Source organism: Coturnix japonica, chromosome 1 (genome assembly GCF_054131305.1).
Source record: "Coturnix japonica strain WE chromosome 1, WE-NBRP24, whole genome shotgun sequence".
Lineage (NCBI taxonomy): Eukaryota > Metazoa > Chordata > Aves > Galliformes > Phasianidae > Coturnix > Coturnix japonica.
The window spans coordinates 49,531,218-49,543,951 of record NC_140663.1 but is presented as its reverse complement, the minus strand read 5'-3'; the positions used below and the strand labels follow the sequence as shown (position 1 = coordinate 49,543,951).

The following is a 12,734-nucleotide window of genomic DNA, read 5'->3' as shown; positions in this document are numbered from 1 at the left end:
TGAAACTTTGTGCTGCAAGGCATGTAATTCTACAGTGACATCAAAGAGTACTTCTCTTAAAATGAAAAACATATACATATGCAAAAAGGGACTGTCAGCATTTAAGATATATTTTAAAATATAGTTTCTAAACTTATGTGTTTGTACCAAATTGTGTCTTTCAGAATGGAGGAATTCATTTTGCAGTAATATCTTGTAAGTAACGCTGGAGGAATAGAAATGGAAAATGACCCCATGAGTGTTTTCCCCTCACACAAAGTAAGTAAAATAGAAATCAAATAAAAACAAGATGGTAAACTAGAAATTGTATTACAATTTTAAATAGAAAAAAAAACCAAATAAAATAAAAATAGGTTATTTTGAGGTATTGGGCAGTATTTATAATTACCTGCTCTTCCAGAGCTAAAATTACTGTAAGTAGAAGAAATGAGAAAAAAAACATCTACTGTGACATTACCTAGATTTATAATTGTTTCCTCTCAGTGAATAAAGGGAAGCAACATCATGATTCAATATATGATTTTTTATTTTATTTTTTTAATCTGACGATATTTTAATTCTTAAAGAATTTATTTGTGTGACTCGGTATTGAACAACAATTTTCCTTTTCCTGTATTTCAGCTGCCTGGCGTTCACCAGTGAAAAGCAAAACAGATGGTTTCAGTCTTGATCGAATGCGAACAGCACATTTTAGAGGTCACCCAACCTCTATTCAGGAACATTCAAATTCTTCTGGACGTTTTAACTCATAGATAGTATTGCTTCCTTTCAAGTAATGGGAAGTAGCCAGTGGTCCAGCAAAAACATTGATAAAACTTTTGGACGTGTCAAAGAGACGGCTCTTCAAACTACAGAGTATCAAAAATATTATGAGGAAATACATATATATGTGTGTGTGTGAAGTGGAAGGAAAGTAGCACTTAGACATTTTCACATGCACTCCAAATTCATGAACATTTACTTACTTTCATCATTAGAAACATTCCCCAGAGAGGTGTGACTGGAATAGCGTTTGTTTTCACTTTCATTGAGGCACCGTTCAATCCAACTCTCTGCAAAACAACAAAGTTGCTCTTTTTTGGTGTTTGTCTTTGCATAGAAAATAAGCTTCCAACACATTAAACTAAGTAGAGCTTATTTTTCAACAGATGGTCATCCGTAGCATTTCTGTTAAAGCAAGCTCAGATGGAGGTTCTTTAGCAAGAAAGTCTTTTCAGCTTTCACACTCAGCTGTTGCTTTTTGTCAGCCTTTTTGGTTGTTTCCTTTTTTCCTTGTATGTTTTCTGTGTTTTTATGTCGTTTTGTTTTTTGTTTTTGGCCAAAACACTTCTGTGTATACAACAAAGCTCTTTAGGATATTCTCTCCCCTCCCCATCGCTTGATGCATTAAAAAATAATTACTGCCTCATGAGCAACTGAAACACACAAACTGCATTGATTTGCCTTTGTATGGCAGACTTTTGGTACCTGAGCATTTCCTCTGCTCTTGTGAGGGCGGTTCACACGTGTAAATCATTCATGTGGATCTCTGTTACAGAGAGATTCAAACTGTGCTCACTGAAATCAACTTCTACACTCTCCAATCTCCAGTGTATTCTTTGGCTCTACTGAGATCATTTCCAGGTACAAGAGCAAGGTACCAAGTCAGCAGACCCTGTAATACTGAAACCTTTGTAAGTCCCCAGCCGCTCCCATCCTCCCTCTTTTCTTCCTATTTATTCCCCCCAGCCAGATGAGGTGCAGCATTACATAGACCCAACTCTGCTGTTGCTCTTTCTAGAAGCTAAAACATACACCTCCTGATGATTTTAGAGGATGCACCCAGCTCAGCAGAATTTAACGTTACGGATCTTCAGGGCAAAAGTCACACCTTCCTTGGACAATGCATAAAATACAAGTCCTTGGGTTTGCTTCGAATCCCTGGATGCTGTCATGATAAACAGATCCCCTCATAAGACTGTTTTTTCAAGGACAGATCTCACTGTGGTCAAAGCAAGAAAAGCAAAGGGCAGGTGCGAAGGCTGCATGGTAACCCCACAACTTACAACAGGAAACATTCCCACTGAGCAAAGGGATACACAAGGAATAAGGGGAAACAGGCCTCCCTGTCAGCAAATTGCTGGAGCCAGAAATACCTTCAAAGGGACGGAAATGGATGCAGATCGCTTTCCATAAGCCGCCCCCGAGTCTGTCTGGCTACCTGCATGGAGCTGACAGTCGGGGAAAGCCTCAGCAGCAGTCCTGAAGGGAAGGCAGGAACCCAGCGAGAGCTGCCCATGTGTTTTACAGGCAGCAGTCAGTAACGCCTCATTTCAGGAATCCAGAAAGGGTCTGCTGAGAACTCCTCAGGGCAGTGCTCCAGGCCCTACCAAGGTGCACACACTGCTGTTCTGCACACTCCTGGTATCCAGGCAGTACAAGACAGACCACAGCAGCTCCGGGCCCTCCCCTGCCCTGTAGCGGAGCACACTGCTGTCAGCATGAGAACGTCCCATCTGCACACCATTAAAGTGCCCTGTGCCTCGTGACTGTGCAGCCTCTGCACTGCAGCTTAGTCTTTGAGGTATGGCAAATAGCCACAATTGCCTGAATATCAGCCAAAATAGCTCAGTGGATTGGATTTGTCAGGATATTTCTTTCAACATCAGACTCCTGGTCTTATATAAACATCACTTTTACCAACACTGCAACTTAGTATCTACCAAGAAAGCCTGAGCTGTGTGGCTGCTGACCCCAAAATCTGCTGGGAACCCAGTGCTGAGGCTTTCACTCCTGCTGCTCAGCTGAGCCCACCAACCCCTTGTCACAGGGCCAACACCAGCTCCATGCCAGACCGCCCTTACTACCAAAGCACTGAGCTAACAGCACCTCTCCTCTCTCATTTCACTAAATTGAGCCGGGGAAGGCTCTTTACACCTCGCTCCAAAGCAGAGAAACTTTCTGCCAAGGATGACCCCAGAGAGAGATGGCAGAAGCCTTGAGAAAGGTTACCCTACCTCCTCCTCCTCCTTTCAGTGCACAGCCGTGGCCATACATAATTCCCTTGGCTCCGTGCCCAGCTGCAGGGAGCACAAGCAAAGGCGGCTGCCATTAGCGCCAAGGGGAGAGCGATGCCTAGCTCTGCCCTTTCTTTTCCTGCCGGCACCAAGAGCTGGGAAGCTGGGACTCATCCTCTTCCCTTGACAGCAGGGAACTGGCAGCAGCCATCTTTAGCCATGTTTACTAAGTAGCAAAAATAAAGTTTTTAGGTGTTGTTTAGAGTAATTTTCTCATCACCATCCCGATAATTGCATTTACAGCCCTATTCATTGGTAAGGAAGATTACGTTGCAAGCTCTAACATATCTGGAGTAGGGCACCACTACTGTTTAATTATGTGCTGCAACTACTTCAGGTCCTGAATCACACTGGTTCAGCTTGCTGCAGCCTGAGTCTGGCTTTGTCTTTGTGGCCTTGCATTTAAATAGCTGATAGAAATTCTTCAGGCCTGAAAAGATACATGACCTGTCTGGCAGGAAAGAATGAAGAAAACGAACTCTTTTGAGTGAAAATGTCAGGGAGTTTATGGCAAATTTGTCAAATTATTTGGCAGATGACAAAATGTGGCAACACCAACTAACTGTTTAAAGGCTGCATTATCTCAGAAACCAAGGGCTGGAAGTGTAAGTAAATAAGTATTCTAAGAAAAGCCTTCACTTAATAAATATTTTTACTGCATGTACAAAGATAAAGGTTTTCACAAAGCTTTTAACTGCCAATATTAATAACAGCGCCTGCAGGCATTAAAAGAAAATACAACCAGCTTTGCAGAATTTGAAAACACTCCCATTGAGAGCTGATAGCTCCCCCATAAACCTGCCATTAAAAAAAAGAGACAGAAAGAAAGAGAGATAGAGGCAAAGCAACCCAAATCAGGAAAGCCAAAACTACATTTGTCTTACAGAAGTAGTTTCAGAGCTAATAACATTACACCCTGCTGCCGCACAGTGAACCCACTGGGCACAGCTCTGTGCACACCATGCACTCTTGTTCACACTGCTTTGGTGCACAACCCAGCTGCAGAGTCAGAGGGAGGCACCAACAGGTAACCTTTGCTGCCTCTCAGCTGAGGTTTCATTGCACACTGCCAAGGCTGATGTCAGTCATACATGGCATAGAAAGTTAATAACTTACACAATATGACCAGAGCCCAAGCTTGGCACTTGGACCTTACTAATCAGTCACAGAGTCATGGAGGGTTCAGGTGGTGCTCAAGCAGAAGAGCACATCAGACCTGATAACAACAATAAATCACCAAGACAATATGTGGGAAACCCAAATACCTAGTGGGAGATGCACGTGTCACAAGCTGTATTTGACTACAGTGTTTTCAGTGTATCACACTTCCCCTTCTACCTGGGACTCCTTTCTACTCTGACCCCCAGCACATGCACCCTCAGTTATACCAGCACAGTGGTTTGAGCAATGATCAGTACCAGCTAAAAAGCAACCAGGTAAAATAAATTAATTGATATCCAGTAGTAAACTGTAGTACAGACACATCCTGATAATTCTGCTCTACTGCATTGTGCAGAAACTATTATAATCTTATTAGCAAAGAATACGAATTGGGTGCCTTTAATGGCATTTTGAAGATGCACCTTTAAATACTACATCAACTTTTTTTTGACACTCAGTTGGGAAGGAAGGCCTGGGGACTCCCCAAAACAGAGGAAAGCACATGAGAGCATCTCAGGGACAGGAGCTTCCGTGAGTTATTAGGAAAGAGGAGCAGGCACTGAATCTTAAACAGACCTTTGACAAATCATTTGGACAAATGACCTCCTTCAGAGGTCTTGGAAGACTTCTGAAAGGCCTCTCTCCACAGAGTCTGATTCAAGGTGAGAAATACAGCAGAGCAGCCAGCGTATTGACAGTGCATTTAATGAGATAATTACTCTGCCTTGTTTGCATAATGATTATTGGCTTCAAGTATCTGCAGCCCAGAGGGAAGTTAAAAATAAATAAATAATAATAATTTAAAAAATATATGTCCATTTATGTCTACTACATCTGCCTGGCCAATAGCAAAAGCAGCACAAAGGCCACCTGGGCACCACCATGCAGAGTAGAAGAGGAGGTAGACCTGTTCACAGCCAATGTTGGCTCCTGCAGCTGCTGTTCTGCCAAGTCTCAGAGTTTCTGCAGCATGAGGGTCCCTTGCTCTCAGTCTCCTCTGGCCTTTAGAGGTCTCCACATCCTGCTCAGCTCCAGGCAGGATGGCACAGGCAACTGGAGGGGCTGTGTGGAGCAGCACCAAGGTGAGCACACACCCTGCACCAAGGCCACTGGATGCAGCCCTGGCAGGCAGGCAAGCAGATGTCCTGAAGAGGCACAGAGAGGTTTCATGGAGGGAATGAAACTCTGTAATCACCTAATCTGAACTGCACTTTGCCATACCTCTCAGTCCTAAAGTGGAACTAACTGTGCTGGATTTCTCTAGTTATGCCCTATCCTGTGATCTAGATGTGGTCATACGATGGACATAATTTGAATAGCTATTCTTTTAACTGAAGTTCTACTAGGTGAGCACACCTATGTTCTAGAAAGAGACAGAAAAGGTTTTTAGTAATCACAGTATCAGAGCTTGCAGAATTACCAAGTGCTTATTTCACCACAGCCCCTTAAGTTGCATGGGAATTCTTTTCATAAGCTTTCAGCTCTAGATCTGTTCCCATACTCCAAACTTTAAAGAAGTTTGTCAGCAAGCATGAAATTTTACTTCATTCTCTGCACAGGAACTAGTGTTTCTTCTACAAAAGTTTGCTTGTCGCTACCTCTGGAATAAGTCCCTGCTGTTTGTATACCCAGAGTTGTGGTGGACACCCCATCCTTGGAGACATCCATGGTCAGGCTGGAGGGGCTCTGAGCACCCTGATCTAGCAGTAGCTGCCCCTGTTTGTTGCATGGATTTGCACTAGATGACCTTTAAAGATCTTTTCCAACTCACAATTCTATGATTCTATGAAGAAACAGAGATGTGCTGTGACCCAGACTACTGCCTGAGCCATGCACCAACTTGGCTGGCACAGCTGCCAATGGTCACTCATTTTTATCCATGGCTGCTGTTTCTTAAGGCAGATGTAGAGAAAAGTAGAAATTACCTGCGAGCAAAAGGATATAAAAACGTGGATAACGTGATTACCAAAGGGCACCAAAGTTGCAGTGGATTTACAAGAGATCCTATTGAGAAATGAATACTCAGAAGTGATGACAGACATAATTTCACAGTTCCTGTGACAAAGGAGAAACTCTTGTTATGAATATAGATCTTATCATCCCTCTAAGTTATGTATTCATTGTTCTGAGAGGAAAGAGTTTCTCCTCTTTTCCTGCAGCATCTTTGCCTCGTGCCTCAGTATCTAGCTGCTCATCTGACCTAGTGTGTCAAGAGGAAGAGATTTCAACCAGCAGATTTAACAAGTAAAAGCGATGCCCGAGATAGCTCAAGGGGCTGACTACTGGACACTGACCTTCCTATTTCTAGTTTGCTAGTTGATGATGCCAGCCAGATGTTACATCTATCACAAAATTGTTTCAGTGGAGTTGATCGGATAACATTCATTTTAGTTCTAAAGAAAACCCTCGGTGCCCTGACACTGTCTCCAAGTAAACGCTGACGTCTACATGGTTCATTGATGCTTTTATTTGTAGAAGTTATATTGCTGAACGTTGTCTTAAACACACTAGCATACAACAAACCCTGCTTTTTTCAAATGAAGCCTATATCTAATAATGCTTCAGTGTCTTGGGTCAATTGGTCACATCAACTTAGAAAACAAATCACAAGTTTAAAACAGTGTCCCTAAGGCAAGAGAGATTAGCTCTTTCTGTCAGGATGAAGATTAGTAGATAATACAGAAATGTGATGCTCATGCTCAGGAAGGTCTGCTCAAGAACCTGATGGCAAATAACTAGAAGCAAGATTCACATGCTGAATCTCCCCTACACCTGGCAGCACAGCACTGCCAGTTGTCCACGTCTGACACTGAGAAGCACAACCCTGCTGGAGTGGTGTGAGGGCTGACTGCAGCAGTGCATTTGGAGGTTTTAAAGAACTACACTGCTTGAATGAAAGCAAAGAAAAATCACCTTCTGAAGCCTCAATCCACTGTAAAAACAAGACCTCATCAAGATCTGCTAGCTTGGTCCCACTACGTTAAAAACAATGTTGTATCTGTAATGTGACAGGGCTTGGCAACTGCTGACTCCCATGAAGGGTGTTAAACTTATGGCATCAACCAAAATCAATCACAACAAGCTATTACGGACAGCTAATCAAACACACAGAGATTTTCTAAGGTTTAGGTTTAAGCAGATGATGTAATCTCCCTTCTCTCCACTGGCAAATGAAAGGTTTGTAAGACCACATCAGGGCTATCTTCCAAACACCATTCCCTTTGATTTCCCCTTTGCTTAGACATTCCCAGTTCACAAAACAGCTCCTCTTTGACTGCCAAGGTGGACCTGCCACACAGAGCCTGGTTTCCTTCCTTAGTGCCTCATTTGTTGTCATCAGCTGGCAAGGCACGTATCCTTCAGTTAGCAAGAGCGAGCTGTCATGAACATCAAGCTCCACAAGAAATCATGCCAGTGTCCTCCTCAGTTCTACACAGCCATCTCCTGCTCTTCCAAGAGACCTGCTCCTTGGGGATGACAATGACACATGGCCTTGGTGCAGATGGTAGAGCTGCTACCCTGACAAGCTGCCAGATACCTTGGTGTTCTGTTTGTTAATCTAACTTTATTTTGCGTCCAACAGGGCAAAATGTCAGGCACTCTTGTTGCAGCCTCACTTCTTTTGTTCTCATTTCTTGGCATACAGTTCTCTTGGAACTATTTCAGGGTTAATGGACATTGGTCCAGGGCCTTTACTAAATGTTGGCAGGAATATTTTTGTCTTTTTCCTTGCTCTTGTGATTCTGGTGAAGCATAGTCAGATATGCCATGATATCATAAGAATGTGAAGAATGACTCTTGAATCTCCAGAAACAATTTTGTTTTGTTTTGCCACATCTACGCTCCATGTTGTGATCTTCCTACTAACCAATTTGGTAAAGTACATTAAATAAATAAATAAATGGTACACTGTGTTCAAAGAGGTAAAACAAAAATCACCACAGTTCATCATCATTACCCTCATCTACGTTACATGGGCTGGAAAACTGCATTTTGTGAGATGTTGCCTTCTTGTTACTCTGTATTAAGCAGAAGTTCGGCTAAATGTGACACGTTCATTTAAGTACTACATCCACAGGAGGTAATATTCCTCATTAAGCAGTTACATCCCAGATGCGGGGCAAGACAGTTACGAACCCTAAAATATGGGGTTGCTCTGTGTATTGATTATGGCCTTTAGGGCAGTGTTTAACCCAAATCAGACAGGTCTTGATAAGTGCTGTGCATTCCTTTCTTTGGGATAACATATATTACAATCATACTACCAGCTAAGCATGTTTGTTAACCAGGAGTAGCCTTTTCCACCTCTCAGTTACATGCCACATGGTATTATCATTCTTTGACAAGTAATTTTCACCAGACCAGAAGTCACTAAACACATTTGGTGTTTTAAGGCCATTCCTCATTTACAGTGAAAGAAATCTCCTTCAGTTCAGTTTCAGCCCAGTGGCATTCTCTCACTTTCACCTAAGATCACTTAAGCTAATAACACATGAACTTGATGAGTTCAGCTTTTCCAGGGCACACAACTTACAGCCAATCTTATCATCAGTAGGATGGTTGCAAATACTGTGTGCTTTCTAAGCACCAACTCTACCTACAATGAAGCATTCTCCATGCTTTCATAGCATGGAGCAGTACAGATCCACAGTCATTCTGCATGAAGCAGTATAAATGCTACCATCTTCTCCAATTTATCCACAGGTTCCTTCCAAGAAAATGCAAATACTCCTCCTTGTTGCCTCCAGTTCTATCTCTCACTAGGAAGTACAGGGCTTCTTGATGTACTTCTGCTCCACATTTCATTTATAATTTACATTTCATAATAAAAGTTAATGTTAGGCACACTGGTAACCTCATGAGAAGTCAGCAGAAGTCAGTCTCTGCTCACAAGCTACTTGGGTTAAACATTCCCTTTGCTACCAGGGTCCCTCAGCTCACCAGCATGCATGAGAAGACAGAGAGTCCTCAAATCCTTAACTCAGCTCTGCTTCACTGGTGCACAGGGCTAGAGTCAATTGGCTCAACAGGAAGCCTGTGACTCAGCAAGCAACAGGATCTGCAGTGAGTGTCTGCAAAATGCTTCCCTCTGTCACAGGAGCTGATGGACCCAGCAGCCAAGCCAGCTTGGCACAGAAATGGAAGTACATCGGTAACAAAGAACTGCAAAGGTGGAAAAAAATAATTGTGAGACATAGGTGGAAAGTGCAAGAAACACGGGTTGTGGGGCTTGGGGTGGTAAGAGATGAGGGAGAAGGAGTGTTGTTGGAGAGGAGGTGAAAAAGAAAAGGAAATGAATAAGTAACAAGTTACTCAATGTTAAAAATAAAGGAGGGGAGGAAAGAGAGCAACTACAGAGGAAAATTTTAGAAAATGAGGAGAAAAAGCAGTCAGATCTTGGACTGGGACTACAGGGACTACAGTAAATATTTCTCATAAGACACAGCAACAGGGAAACAGACACTTATGCATAGAGAAAACCTGGGTGTCAGGATGCAATCACTTGTCCAAAAAAGAGTCAGGGACAGAAATACTGTATTCACTGAAGTAAAGGCCACCTTCCCTCACTTAATGCTCATCTATTCCAAATCTAGCAGTTGCTTGCTACTGCCAAAGGATGCAGCCATTACATTACTCACGACCATTTTGTGAGTAAATACAGCTCTAAACAGACAGAAAAAAAATGAGCACTGTTTCTTTCAGCTCTCAAAACGCACCAAGGAAATTAACCAAAAGGACACTGATAAATCGTCATAGTGTACTCCCACAAAGGCTGCTAACTCACAACACTAACCCATGCACCTAGGGCAAGCATTTCATACTATTACATTTACAGCTTAAACATGCTTCCCAGAAAGTCTTCACTCAGTCCCAATGTGTCTAGACTTTCAGATTCACAAGCTTAGCACGAATTTGGTTCCTTCCATGCTGTCTCTTCCATCCCTTTAGAAAGTACTATGAAACTAGACCAGTGCTCTTAAAACCATGAGCCGGCCCTTTCTGAGAAGCCTCCAGTCTTCTCTGAACAATATGCAAAGCAAACTCAGGGAGGGAACATGAGAAAAAAGAGAACTCTTCTTTCCTCCTCCTCCTCTTTTTTTTTTTTTTGTTTTTTTTTTTTGCCTAAGACTCACCAAAACAAGAGTCTAGTATTGAATATTCAGCACTGAATACTAACTGCTCAATAGATGGTCTGTTTGCAGAGCTCAAAGTGGAAATGACTCAGCAAGGAGAAGAGGTGAACACGCTGCTCTATCCATGTGATTAAAATGCTCTGCAAAAGCAGTCCTCCCCAGTTCTCCCCACCTCTATTCAATGGAGGCCATTTGCTGCCCCTACCACAACTCATTAAAAAAAATGTTTGCATTAGAGGGGCCCCTGCACAAGTATTGTCCCCATGGCTCTGAGCTTAGGATAGGAATGTTAGCTCTGATGGTGGAAAACCTGTGCTAGCCAGCCTGTGCCACCAGTGGTACCTCTTAATGCTCTACTCAGGAGAAGGGGGAAACAGAAGGTATACCTGCTCTCCACCTGCAGGAGACATGGAGTGAATTTCTCTGGCAGCTGCAGTGCTCTGCAGCAGGTCTTGGAGGTCTCTTTTCAGGGCTCCTCCCCAAAGACAGCATCCATCCCCACCCCTGACCTTGAAGCCCAGAAGAAGCAGCCTTTAATGGGTGCTGCACACATGCCACAGTCCTGCTGTACTTACTGCAAGAACTCCTACTTCAGTTTTCATGTCACTTTCTCCTCCTATGAGATGTTCATCCCACACACATCAGGCATGCCTGCTGCTAGGTCTGATGTGCAGAGGCCTGGAGCTGAAGCACCATGCCAAGGGCAAGGAAAGGAGAAGCCTGCTGCATCTAGCTATGGCATGAGCCAGTGTTCCTGAAGGAAGCACCATCCCTGGAGGCATTCAAGGCCAGTTTGGATGGGGCCTTGGTCAGTCTGGTGAGTGGAAGCCCTGCACAGAAGGCAGTCATTAGGTTGGAATTAGGCAGGCTTTAAGGTCCCTTTCAACCCACACCATTTTATTACTCTATGAAAGCCCACCACACAAGCAGGAAACTCTTCTCACAGAGTGGCAGGTCATAATAGGCCCAGGCATATGGCACCTGCAGAGCAGGACTTTGTGTCCACATTTGCTTGCACCACATTTTTATGGCCTATATCAGGTCACTGTCACTTGAGGAGAAGCCAGGGATTTTGCTTCATTGGGTTGGATTTCACTTTCCTCTGAGCATTAGAGATGGAACAACTTCAAGCAGGATGCCTAGAGGCTATACCAGAAAACGCTGACATTAAATACTCATTTGCTTAATTAGGACATCCTGCCTTACGTGCAAAAACGGAATGTCAGATAAGGTGGAAATCACATAAGACAGTTTCTTATGATTCTTTTTTTTTCCTCTGAAGGATAAGGTTGGGCCTGCTTCCTATGACCACCCTGGAATTTTATTCAATGAATGACCTGCTTCTGCAAGATCCTACAACGTTAGAAAAAACACACAACCTTTCCTGCTGGTCCTCTGACATGGGGTAGCTTTCAGTCTCATATGAAAGCATCATGGGTTGAGGAAAATATAATACATGGGGCCTTTGGAGTGAGGTAAACATCGCTGCCACCAGGGAGAACCAGAACCCAGGACACAGGGGTTTCACACAGTGCTGGATGCCACCAGCTCGTGAGTCCCCATCAGCGAAATGGTCTCTTGTCTGTGCTACCCTTTCTCAGCTACCACTGAGGGTGTTTTGGCACTCTGATTTAACCTATTACCATTGCACTTAGTTTTGTCCATATTTACATTTCTTTCCCCACTATTTTCTAATTTCCTTTGCTATAGTATATATATATTTTAACCTCTTTACAAATTTTGCACAAGCCAGGAGAACACAAAGCTCATACCTGCTGCAGAGAAAACAGTAAGTACACCGTCTAGTTGACTCAGCAGTCTCACGTGCACGCTTACACACATGTAAGACATTTTTTCATACAATGAAATGAGTTCTGCTCAATCGAATGCATTTTTAAGTCTTGTCCCAAGTAGCCAAGCCAGTGAAAATAGCTACACAGAAGAAAACAGGATAAAGAGAGCCTAAGAGTAATTCTCTAAGCAGGGAAAGATTTAGAAGAGAAGAAAGCAAAGCCGAGCAACAGGTAGTAGTTTTATGTCTAGAGACAGAATTCCAGAAAATGACAAGAGTTTTTAACAGCCTAAACTTGCAGTCCTTACTACCAAGGCAAATCTCTTTTTCTTCTGGATACAACCTCAACAAGTAAATGAAGATCCCCAAAGAAAAGGATTTTGTATTTCTAAGCATGTGAGTTCAAACTATAGGGCTCACGGGCAGCAGGAAGTTTACAGAACGCTAACTGCTGCATGCCTAGAAAACCTGAGAAGTCCCATTATACATCTCTGGTCTGCCACTCTCAAGCTATCACCTCGAACTCCTCGTGCTGTACATTTCAGAAAACTTCTACAAACTGATCCAGCTGTTGAAAATGCACTGTTTCCC

At 43.1% G+C, this 12,734-nt stretch overlaps 1 protein-coding gene across 2 annotated transcripts in view; it reads right to left on the bottom strand.

Moving 5' to 3' along the window:
• Positions 1-12,734, bottom strand: part of RFX4 (regulatory factor X4) — an 80,259-nt gene that overhangs the window by 62,849 nt on the left and 4,676 nt on the right. For both annotated transcript variants that reach the window (XM_015864007.3, XM_085518913.1), the window contains exon 2: positions 966-1,052. In XM_015864007.3, the coding sequence (XP_015719493.1) occupies positions 966-1,052 (87 nt within the window). The remainder of the gene's footprint in view (positions 1-965; positions 1,053-12,734) is intronic.